We start from the raw sequence: 21,467 nt of genomic DNA, 5'->3' as shown, positions 1-21,467 counted from the left end.
ACGTATATACTTTGTGGATTTGCCCTTTATTTGAAATTATTGTAAACGTAAGAAGTCCTACATATCCCTTGTTGCAGATTTGATTTGATTTTTTTAGATAGATAGGGGAGAGGGTGAGAGAGGGGGGAAGAAGGGGTAGTGAGAAAGAGAAGAATGACAGAAGTAGAGGGAGAGAAAGGGAGGAATGGACAAGAAACAAATGACAGTAACAGAATGCAAAAGAGAGTAAAAATATGGACAATGGGGAAAATTAAGAAAGTGGAAAATATCTTTTTTTTAAGGGAGAAACAGAAAGAGAAAAAGAGAGGGAAGCACACAAGAAGTATGGTAAGAAAGAGAGAGGTGGAGTGGTATGTGGGTGAGGTACTGAGTAATACGACAGCTAGATGAAGACAAAATAAGTTGAGAATAGAAAATGAGGTTTAAGTCCTGTAATAAAAAACAAAGTCATCAAAATTTTTGGTAATTTGACTGATTTATTTACAAAAAAATTGTTTCTCATGAAGTTTAGGATTTAGGCTGCTAATGTAAGTGGTTTATATGACTAAAAAGCAGATTGCATGAAAGGGTCTTTGCAAGGACTTTCTTTCAAGGGGCCAATTCATTATGATGCACCCCATACGAGGCATATTTTGTAAATGCATTATCAATTATCAAAATTAATTTACTCACTTTTCAATCCGTTTTAGTGTTTTGACCATAGAGATATATACTAATAATCTCTATGGTTTTGACATAGTTTTTTTTTTTGTTATTTTAAGGACTGGGTAAAATAGATTTTTAAATAAACTAGGTATCTCATATGATAATAAATCTGCGACACAAAAGACAATCATTACAAAGACCCTTCTGTGCAATTGGTCCCAAAAATATGCAAGGCTAAACATTATAAACCAATGAAAAAAGAGCCCTCTTCACACAACCAGTTGTAAAAAAAAGGGGAAAAAATATATATTTATATTTACAGGCGAAAATACATACGATACCGGTAATACACTTGGCTTGCCATAGACATCGTTCACGTTTCGGTTGAGCCAATTGGATCTGCCGACGGACCTTATTTATTTATTCTTTCATTCCATTCAGCTTAGTCTAAATCACAAGACCGATTAATGAGTGACTTTCTGTCATATGGAACTAGGTTATATCAAATTTTAGGAATTTAGACTATCGGGATTCAAGTATAAATCATGTTGCGGACTGCCCGAAACTTGTTGAGATGTACGGGGCGGCACTTGTCCGAAGTCGGCAGATCTCCGGGGGAGAAGGCGGTGAAGAACCGCTGGGTTACCTTCAAGCGACCGTGCTCAACAACCGGTGCTGTTGATGTTGAGGGCAGCGGAACACCACGGCGAGCTGTGTTGTATGTTCCAGGTCATAGTGAGAAGATGTTGAATAAATTGACTGATCTTAGAGTGGACTGTGCTGTAATGGAATGTGAAGATGGGGTTGCAATCAACAAAAAGGTAAAACTTAAAATAAAAAAGCCTAGTAACAAAAATAATAGACCTCTGGCTTCTGCTCTAAATTGATTTTTAATTTGACGGTCCAAAAAATGTGAGAAATTTTAATTGTATTCATTGAAAATGACATTAGTGGAACAAGACTAATTTAAGCCAGGGGATTTTTCATACTTTTATTTATATTATAGACCAATTTTATTTCACCCAATTGAAAGGGGATCCAAATACAATTTACAAACGGGAATTATTCAATGAGTAGTCGGATATCAGACAAGTATTGAGAACCTAGGGAGGCAGCGTAGCTCAATCGGTTAGAGCGCATGTTTCGGATAAGATCGTAGATCTCAACGTGAGGGGTTCGAGTCCCGCTCATGCCGAAACGGGTCTAAAAAAACATCTGATGCTATAGCGTGTGTAAGCGTGCCTCACCACTGTATTCAGTTCAGGTGTGAATGCAGTTGGAAAACACTCCATCCATCGGAAAGGCCGCAAATGTTGGTCGCATGTATTGGAGAGTCACAACAAAATATTCAGTCTCAACCTGTCAGCCAGACTTCTGACTGCCTCCAGTCCACATCAAGACTAGGGGGAAGGACTTGAACAAAAAAGTATGAAAATATTTAACTAACAGAGTTATTGCCCAATAATATAAACAATTGAAGTATATAGAAGGCAAGAATTCTCAATATGTTTTATAGTAATTCAAGTTGAATTTTATAATGAAACATTGCGATTGCATTTTTTTAAACAAAAACTTGGTCAAGCTTATGCGGAAAAGAGTTTAAAAAAACATGCTGTCAGACATTTTTGGCATCCTATTTAATGCTCCATACTCGGCCATTCATAAAGTCATATATAACTCGACAAATGGCTTCAAGAAATGGTTACTGGATTATTAGCAAGGTTGAACTGTATTATTGATAAGATAATTAACTTTTTTATACTTTATTATCCAGGCTGAAGCTCGAGAGACTGTTTGCCGGATGCTGGAAATTTTGGAGCTACCACTTGTCACTGACGTCGCAGTCAGGATCAACTCAATGGAAAGTGGATTTGCAGAAGATGACCTGACAACAATCCTCAAGGCTCAAAGACTACCAGATACCATCTTCTTTCCCAAAGTGGATTCGGTAGAACATATCTATTGGGTGGGTAAATATTGAATCTGTTTATAAAAATGAAGCTAAGAAACAAGAGAAAACTCAAAGAGTTTTTTGGGGGATAATAAAAACTATTACATTCATTCGGATTAAAGTTGCTGTTATTATATTCATGCTGTGTACTAATTTGCAAAACTGGGGATAATGGCTGTTGTTAACTGTTTCCTCTTTTTCAACTGTTCCTCTTAATAAAATTCAAATATAATTTTCTCAGTTGTAGTAACAATCTTAAAATGAATTTGGAACAGAATAAGACAAAATTATTAGTGTGCTGAATTATCCTAGTAGAAATGGCTCAGTAATTTAAGCAAAATATCCATGGCTTTCTGTTGATGAATGGCTCTCCAGTAATAAGAGGTATGCCCACATAATTATGCCAACTTGGGGATCCTCAAGATCTATGGTGATATGGCAACAAATACCTCTGTTTGAAGACTTGTAAAATATTGTCCTTCACAACTAATTGAATTTAGCTTCAAAATTGTGAAACTTACTTTGAACACCTTGGTCTTTGTTTCTGCAGCTGGTCAGGCAGCTAAAGTCAAACCTGAGGGACCGAGACGTGATGACACCTATCAAGATCATCATCTATGCAGAAAGTGCTATAGCATTGTTAAGACTACCTGAGATCGTCAGTGAGGCCTTGGAACTCTTTGACTCAGAACCATTCTCTTTGGACGGTGTGGTGTTCGGATCCGATGATTACTGCGCTAATATTGGTGAGAGTGTACTCGAGAGTAGTGTTAGGACTGCTTGTTGTGGAAAGTTTTACCCAAAATACAACATTTTGAAATTTAATGGTAGGGAAGTGGAATGAATGAAAGTATCAAGAATAACCCCCAGACATGTTTCAATTGGAATGGTTTGACTCAGTACTGTTGTCTTTATACAGTATGGTATTTGGATCTGATGATCACTTCGCAAGAATATACTCAGGATGGCATGTCATGGAAATTTTTACTCCAAAGACTTTGTGTAGAAAATGCTCTCATAAACTTCTGTGATAGATGAAAGTGTACTATTAATGAAAAAATATTGACAACAGCCCGCTCACAAAAAAGAAATATTTTCTGGCCATCAATCTAAAAGACTGTCTATCAACATTTTGGGGAAAGGGGAAATGAGGAATTTGTTTTGTACCTTTATTTGGTAGGCCTAGATTTTCTACATTTAAGGTGACACTTTTTAAAATGGCACATTTGTATACTACTGTGCAATTGAATAAAAGTGAAAAGGGGCACAGCAATTCTCCAAGGCAAATGAGATAGACATTAAGGCTAGTCAACAGTTGGATTGATATAAGCCCTAGGTCGCGTTGCGTAAAAGTTACTATTAGTTATGGTAACGTTGCCATCCAATGGTATCTTCAATGTAATCCTTGATTTTGATTGGCTGTTGCACCATTGGAAGGCAAAGTTATCATAATTGTAACTTTTATGCAACAGGGCCCTGGTTATGATATGACTGTAGAACAACATTTACTGAATCAGCTGCTCTGCATAATAAAATGCATACATACAATTCTCTGAGAATTATTATTTGTTAATTCCCTGTCTTTCCATATTTTCTTAGAGAGTACAGATGTAGTGACTAACGTGTATTACAGTTTGTGAAAATTTGTTAGTGAACCCTTCAAATAAGCCTGTTCATAGTTGTAAACTTCACCTAAGCACTAAAAGGTAAATTGAAATAAACCATTAAGGTGATTTTCAAATTCACAGTCATTAGCACTTGTGATTTAATGATTATTCCTACATTTGTTTTAAGATATTCTTTTCATCACATCTTAGCTGAAGATAAAAAAACTTAAGCTTATGCAACATCTTCATTTGAAAGCGTTAGTGTTCCATGGGAATGGTCATTTGAGAAAAGTTGATCATGAGCTAACCGTGAATTGGCTTATTCTATCTTTTTTTTTTGTAGGAGCAACTCGGACTCCAGATGGCAATGAACTCCTGTATGCAAGACAGAAGGTGGTGTCTGTAGCAAAGGCTTTTGGACTTCAGGCGATTGATATGGTACACATTGATGTAAAAGGTATAGTTACTGGGCAAATCATGGTCTAGTGGTTCAGACTCCTGTCCTTCAGTTTGAGGGTCAGAGTTCAAATCCCAGCCATTGCATGTTTTCCTTTAGCAGTAAGTTTACCCATGTTGCGCTGCACTTAACCCAGGGGAGGTGAATGGCTACCCAGCACAATAAATTCCTTAAAATAAATTAAGCGCTGGAAATAGCAGATTGAGCTAAATCTGCTATCATTGAGGTGTTGTGGCACAGTGGATAAGTCTCCTGACTTTGAACCACAAGGTCCGGGGTTCAAATCCCACTGCAGCAGTGGCGGACCGTGACCCGGAGGAGACAAAGCATTGGGGGGGCACAGCATTGTTCACAAACAATACAGTGCCCCTCCAATGCTTTGTCTCCTCCGGGTCATGGTCCGCTACCGCGCTGCAGCATTCGCGTCCATTGGCAAAGGCGTTTATCAATGTTTGCCACTCTTTGCCCAGGTGTAGTACATGGGCACCCGGTAGGAAGGAATCCCTTGAATGCTCAAGTGCCCGATCAGGGTAGCCGTGCTAAAGCCGGGGTAATAGTATGCAGCGCGTAGAAACATTTGCATTAAGTGCTATATAAATGTTGCATATTACTATTATTATTATGTTGAGGTAATTGCTCTGTGCCACAGATCAGATTATCCTGATCTAGATTTATGGTGCCATATAAATTCCTATTAAAATATGATTATAATTACATATTCTCAGAGGGTCGTTTGCTGTACCGAAAATAATAATTAGGGGCTAAGTATTTTATCAAGGTTCTGTCATTTGGAATTCAATTCCAACTGAAATCCGTAAAAGCAAATCACTAAATGTTTCAAAAGGAAATATAAAACTTTGTTGCTTGATCAGTATTTGCATTGATATATAGGCTCTTTTATTTTAATAGTATTATACCTTTGTTTTGTCCAGGGTTTGTTTGGCTTTTTGTTGTCTCATTTTAGTGTAATAAGTATCTTGGGTTGACTTTTATTAGGTTCGTCCTCTTTTGCCACTGCCCATACTCATGTTCACTATAATTCTATTGTTTTTTCATTATGTACTGTATTTGTCTATATGTTTGTTGATTGCTTTTTATGAGTGAAAAATGAATACAAATTAAAAAAAAAATTAGTTCTCTTAAACAGTTTTCCCTCTATTGAATCATGTATTACAAAAACTTGTTGTAAAGACCACCTGTCATAAAACCCACTTTCCCTTGAATATTCATTATATACAGGTTTCATTGAATTTAGCACATTCCATGGAGACAAAGTTATTCTCTTCCAAGGTTTATGAAATTGGAAGAATGAGATAGTTTGGGTGGGTTTCACAATGCGTAGAACTGGCGTTGTTAGTAGAGATAAGATTTTAATGTGGATACAGTTTGATATTACAATTCTAAAAAAATATTTTCCTGTTTTTTGTTTTTCAGATCAAGATGGTCTACAAAAGTATTCAACAGAAGGTGCAATGATGGGCTTCACTGGTAAGTTCATTCTGTACACGATTCTCTACCACAAGCTTCAATTTTAGGACTGAGTTTAACAATTGATTGCATTGAAAATTGTGTACAATCGATTGTACAAATTGGCTATGTAATCAATTGCTAATATTTGTGTCATGAGCCTTAGGGTCTATTACATTCATTTTGAGCTTGAAAATTGAAATGAAGATAATCATTAAATTGTTACCAAATTATTGGCATTATTCCTATTTGTTTAAGATTGCTCTGCTCGATCTTATTGAAAAAATTTGAACTAGTGGGATTCGAACCTGCCATCTACTGCTCTCCGGGCAGCGACTTAACCACCAGGCTATTCTAGTTCACGACTAAGCCACGATGAACTTGAATTCAAATACCCTTGATCCTCTTTTTTTTTCTGACTCATTAATGTGCAAATACCATCCACCGTGGACAATAGATAGTAAATAAAGATGCTTTAATAGGAGGAAATTATAATTTGTTAATCATAAGTCAGAAAAATGTTTCGCAGAATGAAGTGAATTATTGATTATGATAATCATTGTTTTAGATTATCACATTTAGAGCGAAAATTGTCTCTCATGACAAATTCTGTTCTTGTTTTCATCTTTACCAATCAGGGGCCACAGAACATATGTGAAAGTGGGGGGGGGAGGAGCCGGCCTTGCAAAAAAAGTCACAATCAGATGGTAATTTTAACGTTTTCATATACTCCATCCCTACCAAGCACTAACCCACATGATCTGAGCTCTGGATCATCTACTGCAGGTATCTTATACTGTCTGTATAAGTCAACCCTGAGAAAGTTGAGTAAAGGTCTAAAGACAAAGTATCCTGATTATGCGAAACATGTGTTATTGACTTCTTCAACTTTCACCTGTGGAAAATCTGCACAGATACTTGGTAGGGTTCCTCCAAAAGACTCCATAAAGGTGTTTAAACTGGAGGTGGGATTTTGAAGTGTGTGTCACTTGTTTATAATACATGAGGGTTTAACTTTCACATGTGATTTAGGTAGTAGCACGTGACACCTGTTGTTTTCGACTGGACAGGTTCCAGGTCAATCCTACCTGTCACAATTATAAGTCGATGCTGATATTTCATGCTATGTTCTGACCAGATTCTGGACCATGGCTAGTACATGTTGAATACTTATGTTCTCATCTTATCCATTTAATCATGTTGTTTTCATGTCAGCTGAATTCAGGGGAAGAAAGTCCCGTCAGCAGCCTTGGGTTGGGATGCTTGAAACTTTCTGAGATGTGAATATTTGATTAGTTGATTCCATTTTCCATGGGGAGGGCTTTCACCTTTATTATAATGTTATGTTTTATATCATATTAGCCAGGAGTGGCAAGAGATCCATTTGCATAAATCGTGGTATAAATATGGAAAATTGGAGGAGAATAGTCAGTCTTCAATCATTGACAGAATGACGTCCTAACTTGTAGAGTGTATGTAAGGTCACTCTTTAAACATTGTAACTTGGAACTTTGTGAAGTTTTGAAGATCCTGAGTAAATACTCAGTTGTACATAGTAAATGTGTATGATTGTCTCTTGAGTTATTATTTCAAGAAGGTTGCGTCATAGGTCCAAATATTTTGGACTAAATAGGCAACTTCACATTTATGTTCCTTTTTCCAAATTATCATGGAGAAATAAATGAGATGCGTTTGTGTCATTGTAGAGCCAGCTCTTTCAGGGTTTATTTAATGCTTACTCTTTGGCCCAAATTCAAGAAATTTTTTTTTAATCTCGGGTTTGAACCATATGATTTAAACAGATTTCATGCATTAATTTTGCTAATTATCACCACCACCATCATCCTCCTCAACGTCATCATCATCACCATTACCACCATCATTATCATCATCATCATTGATTATTGCTGATGTTGTTATTACTATATTTATTCTTTACAGGTAAACAAGTCATTCATCCAAGTCAAGTACCTATAGTCCAACAATCCTTTAGTCCCAGCCCCGACCGGGTAGAGTGGGCAACACAACTCTTAGCTGGCTTTCACCAGCATCAAGAAACTGGTCTGGTATGTTAATACTCCTACATTAATTTCATCAATTGGTCAAAATTATACCCTATCCAGATACTGGTATTTCCAAGTGCTTCCTTTATTACATGCCCCCTTAACCCTAATAAGACTGGGGAGGGGCTGATTCAGCCCCCACCCCACAACATTTTTCATGATAAATCTGACGTGCAAAATTTTTGACCGCGTCGCTCGCTGACTTTTTACCTTCACATTTCGCGCAACTTTTGAAACCAAAATTGCGAACCCTGAAACTACGTAACATTTCATAAGTGCATGTTAGACCCGAAATTGCTCAAAAACGTGAATCCAATGCAAAGTGTGTTTTTAGCCAAAATTCATGAATGTGTCATTTATTTACTGAATAAACTCAATTAATTATCTTGTTTATGGTCAAAATGCAGTCCCTGACAATTTTCATTGAAAAAAGTCGAAAAACAAAGAAATACAGATGAAATTTAGAAAACAAAACAATACACAAGAAAAGAATTGTGATATTGCATATATACATTTGATCAGAATCCTGTAAAGAGTCTGTGAACACAAATTTTGCATTTTAGGCACCTTAGATCTATTTAGTTAATTAGAGCAAACTTTGGATTTTATGCATAAATAAGCATAATTAATTAGAAATGAGATTTTATGAAGATTTGATCAAACAATTTTGTTGACTATTCCATGGGCAATACGTGTGCCGATTTTCATCGCGGTCGTTGGCCGAGAAGACTGGGGGGGGGGGCTGATTCAGGCCCCCCGTCTTCTTAGGCGTCAAGATGGCCCAGTCTTTTCAGGGTTAAACAAGTGTAACCTGTATAAAATACACTTTCAATAATGAAATCATTCTGAGATAAAAGAAATAAAGATCAATTGGGGGAGGGGAGGATACCCTAATTTCCTGGTTAACTCTAGATACACACCCCTTTTTTGTTTTTGCTTATAAATGCTATGGAGATCATTCATTCCATTGGCAATGTGAACAAGATGTTTGATGTGACGCATGAACAAGAACAACTCTTCACATTGAAACTATATCCCCAAAATATCTCTTTTTACTTATTCTAATTCATCAATGCTATAATATTGTAAAACCTGTCCTCTAATAATATATGATCTTATGATTGACTCGATAAAAGAGACAAGGCAAATTAAAAATTGTGCAAGTAATAGGGACGTTCTGTCTGATACCACAGATCTTGGCTTCATTGCCATCAGGAGGATGTGCATATTATTTGATCTCAACATTTTTTTTTGTGGGGGAGGGATCCCCCCCCCCCCATATTTACAGGGTTTTTTAATTACAGTGACCTTGCCTTAAAGATATCAAGATTTAAGGCCTCTAAAAAGTAAAATTTTGTTGATGGAAGGGGGATGGAAAGTTCATTAACCCATTCTTCTTGGTTGATATCTTCATATAGTCTTGTCTTCTAAATAAATTTTGTTTCTCTCCCATTTCTTCATTCTCCACAATGATTTTGATATCCCTCTTTATGCCATTGCGGAAAAAAATTACAATTGGGCTTGGAGTGATTTAGTTCCGAAATGCTCATAAAAGCCCTGGAAACAAAAAAAAGGAGCCCTGGAAATCCCCATTCATCTCAATAGGGCCGTCTGCACCATCCTGAGTTTTCAAATTAGCGCGCTATTTCTGATCTGGAAAATTATCCCGATCTGAACAATCTCGAGATTATTTGCAATGGAGACGCAATTATCGCGCTAGTTCGTAAGATTAATCTCGAGATTGCAATCCCAAGTCAACTTGGGATTATTTGCAAAATAGCGCGCTATTTTACGAATTATCGCGCTAATTCGTACATGTAGGTGCAGACGCACTCGGGATTATTTATTCACGGCGTCAGACCATAATGCATCGATGCTTCGCTCGAGCAGGAATCGCTCTTGCGATTAATCGCGAAGAGGGCCGATCTGGCTAAAATCTCGAGATTGAGCAAACTCGGGATTGTGCAGCACCGCCTAAAGTTAAAGGCTTATCCAATTTTGCAGATTTAGATAGTAAGCTGTGAAGAGTAGCCCCCGAAAAGAAAAGAAAAAAAATTGCCGCTACCACTGATATGAAGAGATTGGGATTTTGTGGGACTGTTTCTATTTCAGGCATAGAGGACTAGAGGTCAAGGGCTGGTCATGTGTTACATGTATTTGCTAATAACTGATTTAACAGAACAGTCCTGGGAAACGAACAACTTTTGTTATTTTTTAAGGAAAGAAAAAAAATCAAGATTTTTCATTTTTTAAGTAACCCTGCATTCTCTTCAGTAGTGTCTAGATTCTTTGGATAACCCTTTGAACCTATGTCCCCTTGATAAATCATTCTTCCTAGGAGTGTGAATATTTTATTTGTACAGTTTGTATTTCCTATTTTTGAGCAAGCGCCATGAGCGCCCAGCTGAGGCGGATACCGGCGCTTTACAAGAGCCCATCATCATCATCAGTTTAACAAATTGACATTACCCTTGAAAAGAGACCTAAGAGTCAAATTTTGACTCATTCCACAAATGATAGTTAAAGGTCAAGTCCACCCCAGAAAAATAATGATTTGAAAAAATAGAGAAAAATCAAACTAGCATAATGCTGAAAATTTCATCAAAATCTGATGTAAAATAAGAAAGTTATGACATTTTAAAGTTTCACTTATTTTTCACAAAACAGTGATATGCACAACTTAGTGATATGCAAGTGAGACAGTCGATGATGTGCATCACTCACTATTTCTTTTGTTTTTTATTGTTTGAATTATACAATATTTTTTACAGATTTGACAATGAGGACCAACTTGACTGAACTATATAGTATTGAACAATGCTAATTCCACATGTTCAGGGAGGAATTAGTCGTTGATTCACTTAACAATGAGGAGAAAATTAGAATATTTCATATTTCATATAATAAAATACAAAAGAAATAGTGAGTGGATGACGTCATCAGTCGCCTCATTTGCATACCGACCAGGATGTGCATATAACTGTTTTGTGAAATTAAGTGAAACTTTAAAATGTCATAACTTTCTTATTTTACATCCGATTTTGATGAAATTTTCAGTGTTATGCTTGGTGGATTTGTATCTTTTTATTTAAATCAACTTTTTGTTGGGGTAGACTAGAGCCATTCTGGAAAAAGAGGCCTGTATAAACTTTAAGAAGCATTTTGGGGTAAAAGTTGGGAACCGGACTATTTCACACAATTCGAATATGCTGAATCTGATAGGATCGGTTCCCAAGCTAATTTCTCATGTTTTGACCACCTAATTTGCATTAAAAAAATGGCTGCCAAATTGACAATTCAGAATATTATTTCGACAATGTTCTTTAATTATATTCGCTTTCACAGACATGAATACTGCAAAATTCTGCATACATACGTGTACCTTTCGGGAAAATTTGTTATTTTTGTTTCCGGCTAATTAATTATGCAAATTTATGCATATTTTGCATCATTATGCTTTAATTTGATAATTTCAGCTCAAATGTTTATATTTTTTGGTACAAATAGCATTTGCATCATTATGAATAGTTGTACGGCCCTTAGAATATAATATCACAGTGAATGTTAATGTATTTTATTGTTTTTGAATTTCTTATGTATTTTGTACCTTTTGTTTCGTGCATGTTTTGTTATGGGATCTGTCAAAGTATTGATTATCAATGGCAGACAATAATTAGTTTCAATGATTTTTACAGGTTTGTATTCGTATATATCTCCCACACTCCCACACTCACTACAAAGGTAAATTCCTGCAGGGAGGGCCTTCGCATTTAAAAGCACACTGGTGGTGATCCAACGAATTTCATGAACCTATTTGTATTCAAGCGAATGTCACTATTAATTGCTTAAATTTTCATTATAAAATGTTTTTTTTTTTAATTATGATATCAATCAATTCATTCATATTTACAATTTTAGATGATGGATTATTAAATTTGAATCATGACAGTACTGTAAATCTCAACTCCTAATAGTCAATCAGTTGCATTTAATATCCTTTGGAGTAGTTATGTTCCCCGACCAACAGAATCTGATCACACATACATGTATATAATATATATATATATTTAGTGCGTTTTTCTTTAGCAAAATGAAGAGAAAACAGTCTGCTGAAAATGAGATGTATTGTGTGTTCTCCATTATGCTTGTCAAATTGTCCCAATTTTGAAAACAAAATTCTCAGAACTGAACCCACATATTAATAAACCATCTAATGTCTCATTTTGCCTATCAATTAGACCGTTTTCCATGTTTTAAAAGCCAGACTCTGGTGTTCTAAAGTTCCACAACGAATAAGTCACTGCATGTCCTTTTAATAACAAATTTTGATTATTGGACTTCATTAACTGATTACATGTGCATCTCCATAGTATATCTTTTCCAATGCAGTACTGCACCTGTCCTATCAAGGATTGCCGCTTCATCCAACTTAGAGGCATCCAGCTTCCCCCCAGCTTGATATACACTTTTACCTTCGGGGTGTTGAATGATCAATGTCAGTTATCATCGTGCTGGTGTTCCATTGGATGGCTTGATTAATAGGGCAGCCTCATATTATAAAAGTGATCTCTAATTGTTGAAATCAAATAAATTTAGTACAAGTATTCTGCGGAGGCAGTTCGGATCGAAGTCATCGTGTTTGTGTTCTTGAGATATGACCGGTTCTCATGTCACAGATCCATAGAGAAAACCTAAACTTTTGTCTTTAGAGAGAATCTGCTGTCTGACCAGATCTTGTTTCAGGTGTTAAAATGCTCGGAGTGCACCTTTCAATACCGCAGTGAACTGTGTAATGTCCCCTTGGCCATTTATCGAACTTCTAATATTCACACATCTTCATATCTTCATAAGATAGACTATTTATAATTGATAACGAAGATATCTTTCAGAGGATGGTGGGTTCCTGACATTTTTGGTGTTCCTGTAGGTTATTATTAATCCACTTCTTTTGATCGGTATTAAACCCAACAGCATCCAATAGCTTACCCAGCTGAGGCCAGCTCTGATAGGCTGCATGCGAGTCTGTGATATCACCATCAAAGTCTAGGTCGAGAATTTCTTCGATTGTAGAGCCAGGGGATCTCTTTCTATGAAGAAAGCAGTTGCCTAAGTTATGTTTGACTTGTCAACCGGTTTTGATACCACTGAACATGTCATTCTTCTTGGGAGACTGACAGTCTGTTTTGGAATTGATGATTCTGCACTCCAATGGCTTTCCCTTTATCTTTCCAACAGAGGACAAGCTGTATTCATCACTGGCATGCAGTCTCCTGTGACTACCCTTTGCTATGGAGTTCATTGGGAGTCTGTCCTTGGTCCCGTGTTTTTCAAACTGTACATCTCTCCTCTTGGCTCTATAATGTGGCAACATGGTCTTGGTATACACTTCTATGCTGATGATATCCAGCTGTATACCTCACTTTTGATCCAAAAGTTAAAGATACAGAAGTTCGTGCAGCTGCTGTTGTTGGTGCTGCCATTGAGGATTCGATGTTGGATGATGGTCAACTTCCTGGAGCTTAACGATTAAAAGCGAAGTATCTGGTTCTGTCATCTCCATATGCGTAATTATTATGACTACAACTCCAGTCTTAATAGGTGAAGAAGCTATATATCTCCAGTATGCAAGGCTAGATATATTGGCGTAGTCTTTTGATAGAACAATGAGCATGAAGAAACACACATCACATGTCTGCCAATCTGCATATTACCAGCTTCACAGAATTGCTGAGATCAGACATTGTCTTACATGAGGTGGTGCGGAAAATATCATCCATGACCAGATAACCTCTAGACTGGACTTCTGCAAACTGTCTCCATGCTGGATTACCTTCCTCAGGCATCCCTAGCACTTTTCAACCATAGGACGCAGTGTGAAAATTTGTTCTGCATTGGGCAGTGACTGGGCTAGAAACCTTCTTGTTTTGCCCATGTTTTTTACCATGGATCTAATCTATGTTTAGCCCCCTATTTTTATCATTTCCTCTTCTGTATTCAGTATCGTTCGGCAAAGAATCTTCAATGGCAAGGATTGGATAGAAGCTGTGGTATTTAGTTATTACCATGATGGTTGACTCAGGGGAAAAAAATGAATCGGTAATGACCAAAAAATGAGCAAGTGATCCGGTAGTACAGACCCTTTGCCTTTATTACAAATTGTTCTTTTGTTAACTGTCATGATTGCCGTTCTGATGGAGCCGAATCAAAGATATAATTTTGCTACAAGGATGTTAACAATGTACTGATACTTATATCCGATTGATAAACTACACTGCATAAATCATACGTTTAATTGATTATTGGGTCTGTTATCTAATTATAAAGGATATATAAGATATTTTAACATAAATATTTCAAGAAATTTAATTCCAACATGATTACAGATTTTCGAACTTCTAAATCCTTCTTTTCTTACGGGTTCATTGAATTTGGTAATTGTCATGATTATAGGATCAGCATCAATTTGTTTTATATTGGGCATGTATAATATACCTTGCAAGTATATTACTTTCTATATACATGTGTGGGTGTGGGAGCATGTGTGTGTGTTTTTTCCTGAGTACAATTAACAGTTGTGGCAAAAGAAGTTTATCAAATGATTCAATGATTAAAGCTTACTATTTGTCTGCCATTGATATTATTTTTTTTAAAGGTCATATCAAACATATACAAAGAAGATGGTTAAAAATACAAGAACATAAAAAAATATCAAAGAATAATGAAATACATATAAAAATTGACTTAAATATTACATTTAAGGGCCAAACATTTATCATAATGATACAAATGCTGTTTGTACCCAGAATGATAATTTTTTAGGAGTAATTATCAAATTATAGCACATTTTTGCAAAATATGCATAAATTTGCATAATTAATTAGCCGCAAACAGAGATAACAAATTTTCCTGAATGGTACATGTTATGTATGCAGGATTTTGCAGTATCCATATCGGTGAAAGCGAATATTATAAAAGAATATTGTAGAAATATGATTATAAATAGTCAATTTGGCAGCCATTTTGTTTATGCAAATTAGGTGGTAAAAACATGAAAAATTGGCTTGGGAACCGGTCTTATCAGATTCAGCACATTCAAATTAGGTGGAAAAGACCGGTTCCCAACTTTTACCCCAAAATGCTTCTTGAACTCAAATTTTCCCCATATTGGTCTTGTCTAGGGTGGACTTGTCCTTTAAAGGAGAAGTCCATTCTGAGATAACCTGGGCCCAGTCTTACAAAGAGTTACGATTGATCCGATCAATCTCAAGTATATGGAAATTCATCAATGTCATAATTTTTATGAAAACAAAGAGAAGCATCCTGAATTGTCAAGAAAACTGAATGTATGAATAAACATCATTTTTTGAAAATATTTTGAACAAACATGTACTTGTTGATGTTGCTGGCTTTCCATAGTTGCGATTGATCGGATCAATTGTAACTCTTTGTAAGACAGGGCCCTGATTTACATATAGATAATGAAGACTTGATTGAAATGCAATAAAGAGCAACTTGTGTGATTTGTTAGCTCATCCGGCCCGAAGGGCCAGATGAGCTTATGCCGTGGCGTGGCGTCCGTCCACAATTTCAAAATGCTTTTTCTTCGCCATTTCAAGTCCGATTTCAATTCTGTTTGCTTTATATGATAGCACTAGGTGGGGGATTCAAAACTTCTACACAGAATTTTGAAACTCATTAAATATGCTAATTTATGCGCATTTTTCAAAATTCACAAAAAATGCTTCTTCTTCTTTATTTGTTGACCGATTTTGAATTTTTTGCTTCCATCTGGTAGAGGTTCACCAAACTTCTACACAGAATTTTGAAATTTTGACTTGAAAAATTTTTATGCTAATTTATGTGAAATTAATTCATGCATATTTTTAAAAATTCTCATAAAATGCTTCTTCTTTATTTGTTGAACAATTTTGATTTTTTTCTTCCATCTGGTAGAGCTTCATAAGGTTCACCAAACTTCTACACAGAATTTTTAAATTTGGAGTAGAAAATTATTTATGCTAATTTATGCAAAATTCAGAAATCACAGGAAATGCCTCTTCTTTATTTGTTGACTGAATTTCAAAATGCTTCTTCTTCGTCATTTCAAGTCTGATTTCAATTCTGTTTGCTTTATATGATAGCATTAGGTGGGGGATTCAAAACTTCTACACAGAATCTTGAAACTCATTAAACATGCTAATTTATGCGTATTTTAAAAATTTCACATAAAATGCTTCTGTTAATTGTCGATCAATTTTGATTTTTTTCTTCCATCTGGTAGAACTTTATGAGGTTCACCAAACTTCTACACAGAATTTAGAAATTGTCAGTAGAAAATTATTTATGCTAATTTATTCATAAATCACAGAAAATGCCTCTTCTTCTTTATTTGTTGACTGATTTTGATTTTTTTTCCTTCCATCTGGTAGAGCTGCATGAGGTTCATCAAACTGGTACACAAAATTTTGAAATTGTGTCTAGAAAATTATTTATGCTAATTTATGCAAAATTTATTAATAAATCACAAAAAAATGTTTATTCTTCATTTGTTGATCAGTTTCAATTTTGTTTGCTTTATATGATAGCTCGAGGTGGTGATACAAAATTTCAACTCAAAATTTTGAAACTCATTAAATATGCTAATTTATTCATATATTTTCAAAACTCACAAAAAATGCTTATTTATTTGTTGATTGATTTTGATTATTTTTGTTCCATCTGAGAGCTACATGAGGTTTACCAAGGTTCTACACAGAGTTTAGAAATTTTGACTTGAAAATTATTTATGCTTAATTTATATGAAATTTATTCATAGATCACAAAAAATGCTTCTTTGTCACTTCTTCATCAATTTCGAATTCTATATCCTCAATTTATGTCACCAATATAATTCACTACAGTGTCAACTGGGCTGAAATTAAAATTGTGTTAGATTTCGTTGCGAGATGCCGGATGAGCTCCACATCATTGATGTGCTCGTCTAATATGTTTGTGATCCGCTTGTAAACTGCACATGGTTGATTGTTAAACATACCTCCCTGAATACTGGGGAATACCAAAAGCCACAGAGGCTTATTGAGGTTATTCACTATACAAATAATAATTGAAATTATAAAGAGAGGGCAAGAATAAAAGAGAAAGCAAGGAGGTAATAAAAAAAGGATTGAGTGACAACGAAATGCAAATCAATTCATGTAGCTTCCAATTTATGAAGAAGTACAAAAGAATGCACAGGTGCATGCCACTATACAGTTTCATGGGAAACCTGGAAAGTGATTTGTGTTTAAAAAATTGTAAATATTTCCACTTTTATTTTATTGCAATATGGGGATATTAAAGACATGACGAAATATATCTCAGAGCCTTGTTATGTCCTAAAATTGGGTGAAATATTATATGATAACAGTTTCAAAATGTGAAAAACCTCAGATTTTGACAATTTTCAAAGCAACATTCTACAAATTTACACAGACTTCCTCATAAAAAAGTTAAGATTGGTTTCAGGGAATACACCCATTTGTGATTTTATATGTCACAGTTGCGCCCACACGTGCCCAGTCAAGTAATTTCAAATCATATTTCATTAAAAATTGCAACATTTATTTTTGCTTTCCCCTGCAAAAGTAAACAATGTGTCTGTTCATACAGTCAGAAGGCAGGTCCCCAAAAAGTGGCTTCTTTCATCCAAGTGATATGACTAGAGAGGTTTGCATATTCAATGAGCTTGTTGCGGACAAAAACACCTCTTTTAATTCGGTCATTGCTGCTCTAGATGTACATCAAATTTCATGATTTTGGTATCATTGTTAAGAAGAAGAATCCTTCTTTCATGTCATGTGTTTAGATTTATTTAAAGATTTTGTAATGCAGGTGAAACTTTTGATCTAAAATATGCAACAAAATGATCATTTTCACCTGACAAAAGTTGTTATTGAGCCCAAATGATTTTAAATCATGATAAAGCTGAATATCTATGCTTTAAAATGGTAAAGGTTTCGAAACAAGTATTGGTTTAATTGGGTCAAGATCACACTTTTCATTGGCCAAGTATATTAAGCAGCTTAAAAACAAGAATACTGAACTCTGATTGGTCAAAGAGACCACTAGCCTCTTGACATCTGAGCTGAATTATATATTCATGAGGAACGTCTTCCTAATGAATATACATGAGTCATGATATTACCGGTCACCTAGTAAACCAATGAAATGTCAAAGCTGTTTCGTCCGGGGTTCGGAATACTATAGTAGTCCACTATTCTGCAGGGGATTCATTTAATTGCGGGACACAGTAAAGGGGATATAACCAGCAAAATGCTACAAGTAGTGGTACTACTACTGCTACTACTAGTACTGGCCATAACAGACCCATCACCGCCCCGTATCTTCCCGGGAGATACTGGTCAGCCGCTGGTCAGACTCGAGTCAAGGGGAAGCAACTCCACTCCAGCATTCCCTCACTGCACAGCGGAGATCGATAATCGACGCATAGTGGAATCGCATGAAATATTACATTTTTTCCATATCCTGTGGGTAGATTTACAAAAACACCTTGTCCTTTCAGTGCAGATTTAATTTCATCGACTTGCAAATCCTTAAATCGGTCAATATTCAGCATTTTAGAGGCATATTCAATGCTTTTTGATATTTCGTCGTCACCCTTCATCAAGAATCCACGGGTTGCCATTCAAGATGAGCTCATGAATATTCAATATGACGTCATAGCGGCCCGCGCTCTCATTGGATGATTTTCACCGACTAGTTCTTGGTCGGAATATTGGTAAAAACAATAAAAAAGCAAAAGAAAGTCGGTGAAATTCGGCTCAGATGTCAAGAGGCCCTGTCTCGTGGCGCTCTGCTTCGCTATATCCCTTGCTGAGCCATGTTCGCTCAGAAAGCAGCCGACAGGGCCTCGACAAGAGGCTAAGAGACCACACACTCAACCGTTCTAGTGCTGGGTTCACGGCAAGGTCACACTCCCCATGTGGTAATCTCATCAAATTACCCGCGGTTGTGGTTTTGAAGCCATATCCAGCCAATCAGAACACTAGATTTCATGCTACTCCAAAATTTTAGAAATCAAGTCTTGTACCTTGGTGGGAAAAGTGTGATCTTGACCCAATTAAAATGTGCCGCATATTAAGAGTGACATTGCGAGAAAGTACAGAAATTCAGCTTTATGATGATATAGATATCTTTGAGGCTCAAAATAAAAAGTTTTGCACAATTTGCAAAAGAAAACAGAGGAAGAAAATTCAGTTTTCATGCACATTTTCAGCCCTGAAATTCACTTATTTTTCAAAATATTTTATACAAAATAAATGACCAATATGAAAGAGTAACATTTACTCTATCTGATGGTGCAATGATATTTAATTTGACTTGAGGTTAAAGTAGGTAAATTCTTAGAGAGAGAAAATTTCATGAATCACAAGATTTTGCAAGGAGGAGGATTCAGCCACAAGATGATGTGGATGAATCTGGCCTATTTGCTCATTATATCTGACCACAGGCAGCTAAAAGTAACTATCATTACAAAAGCATACATGTATGTCCTATTCATTGTATCTAGCCAGTAAATCTGTAGTTAGGTAGGAATCTTTTGTCTACAAATTGCAGGCAAAATCCAATGAAACACATGCCTGACATATTTTATCCCTGCGGCATCAACAGTGGCTTTCAATGAGTTTGAGTTTGATGTTTTATTATCCAAAAAAAGTATATGTAACAAAACATTGCGAAACTGAAAGTTTTACAAAGTAATGCCCGGTTGACACTTGCACGCATTGTGGTGCCCGCATTGCCCCGCATTGATGCGTGCCAGTGCGGGACACTTTATGGCACGACTTGGTTATATCAGTTCACGCAATGTCCCGACACGTTCACAACATGTTTGCGCATTGTTTGCGCATAGTTCACGCAGTGTTCACGCACTGTCCCGACGTGCTTTCAGCAAATATTCTCGACACCCTATTTCTGTGACGTATCGAGCGCAAATTTAAATATTCAACGTTCTGGTGTTGACACCCTCTACGTTCGTTGATTAGAACGACTCACATTGATCACGTGGTCTGCACTCACAATTTTGCGCATGTCATTCGCGAACTATGCGTGAAGTATGCTTGACCTATGCGCAAAGTATGCGCGACCCTGTCGTGAACTAGTCGCGAACTGCGTGCCACTACCCTGGGGGTGGCGTACCCACTGTTTTTACGCCACGCACTGGCACGCATTGGCACGACTTGTTTGCGCATAGTTTGCGCACAGTTCACGCACTGCTGCAATGCGGGAAGTGCGTGGCAAAATTTTCAACATGTTGAAAACAAAATTTCGCTCTTCACGCATTGCTGCGCATTGCCGCTCATCGTCCCGCCCCTTCCCGCAAGTGTCGACGCATTGGCACGCATGACGCAATATCAGTGCGTGAACTATGCGGGAACCGAAAATCGTGAAAGTGTCAACTAGGCATATAAGTGAAGTGAGTGAGATTACACTCCTTCCTTTTTAATCTCCATGGAGGGAGAGAAAGGAAGGAAGGAAGGAAAGAAAGAGAGGAAGAGAAGAAGAAGGAAGAAAGGAAGGAAGGAAAAAAAGAGAAAGAAAGAAGAAATTAATTACAATGTACATGTAAGTACATGTAAGGATGGAAATAAGGAAGAGAGGAAGGAAAGACATGCAGATTGAATGAAAGAAAAGAAGAAAGGGATGAAGGAATGACGGGAATTAGATTATAAGAATGGAAGACAAACAAGAAACAAACCAGTAATAAATTCAAATGAAAAAAGAAATAAAGATAAAAAGTAAGTAAGTAAGTAAATAAGTAAGAAAGAAAGAAAGAAAGATATAAAAGGAATAGAGAGAATAAGATGGAAAAAAGCAAGATTGAAAACTAGATGGTAAAGAAAGATGAAATATGTTGCATGCTAATTGTGAATGGTAATTAGACCAAATATGGCCCCAACCAAAAAAAAATCCACTAAAAAAGCATGCAAGCTTGTCTTCTGACTTCTCTCAGAAATAACTGAAGCGTTGCTTGGACATCGACAGTTTATGTGTGATCATTTGAAAAATATATTTGTTTAAGTGGCCGAATGATACATGTAAGAGAAATTCATGTCAAATAATTTCACACAAAAAGTTTTAATGGGATCATTTAGATGATAATTATCAGACCATTTTTAAATGGTTTTATTTGAATTATCCTTTACATATAGCTAGCTACCTCTACTCATCATACCCTAAAAAAATATTTTGTGCCTTTTATTTTTTTTTTTCGATTA

At 36.2% G+C, this 21,467-nt stretch overlaps 1 protein-coding gene across 1 annotated transcript; it reads left to right on the top strand.

Moving 5' to 3' along the window:
- The first annotated feature begins 993 nt into the window (after nt 1-993).
- LOC129258450 (citramalyl-CoA lyase, mitochondrial-like) lies at nt 994-14,873 on the top strand. Its single transcript, XM_064098362.1, has 7 exons — nt 994-1,466; nt 2,420-2,611; nt 3,147-3,342; nt 4,547-4,660; nt 6,095-6,148; nt 8,069-8,193; nt 13,426-14,873. The coding sequence occupies exons 1-7, from the start codon at nt 1,191-1,193 to the stop codon at nt 13,585-13,587; spliced, it is 1,119 nt and encodes a 372-aa protein (XP_063954432.1). The 5' UTR covers nt 994-1,190; the 3' UTR covers nt 13,588-14,873.
- Nucleotides 14,874-21,467: the final 6,594 nt, after the last annotated feature.

The sequence above is a fragment of the Lytechinus pictus genome, chromosome 4 (genome assembly GCF_037042905.1).
Source record: "Lytechinus pictus isolate F3 Inbred chromosome 4, Lp3.0, whole genome shotgun sequence".
In the NCBI taxonomy this organism is placed as follows: domain Eukaryota; kingdom Metazoa; phylum Echinodermata; class Echinoidea; order Temnopleuroida; family Toxopneustidae; genus Lytechinus; species Lytechinus pictus.
Note: the sequence above shows the minus strand (reverse complement) of the source record. Positions and strands in the feature narration are given on the sequence as shown.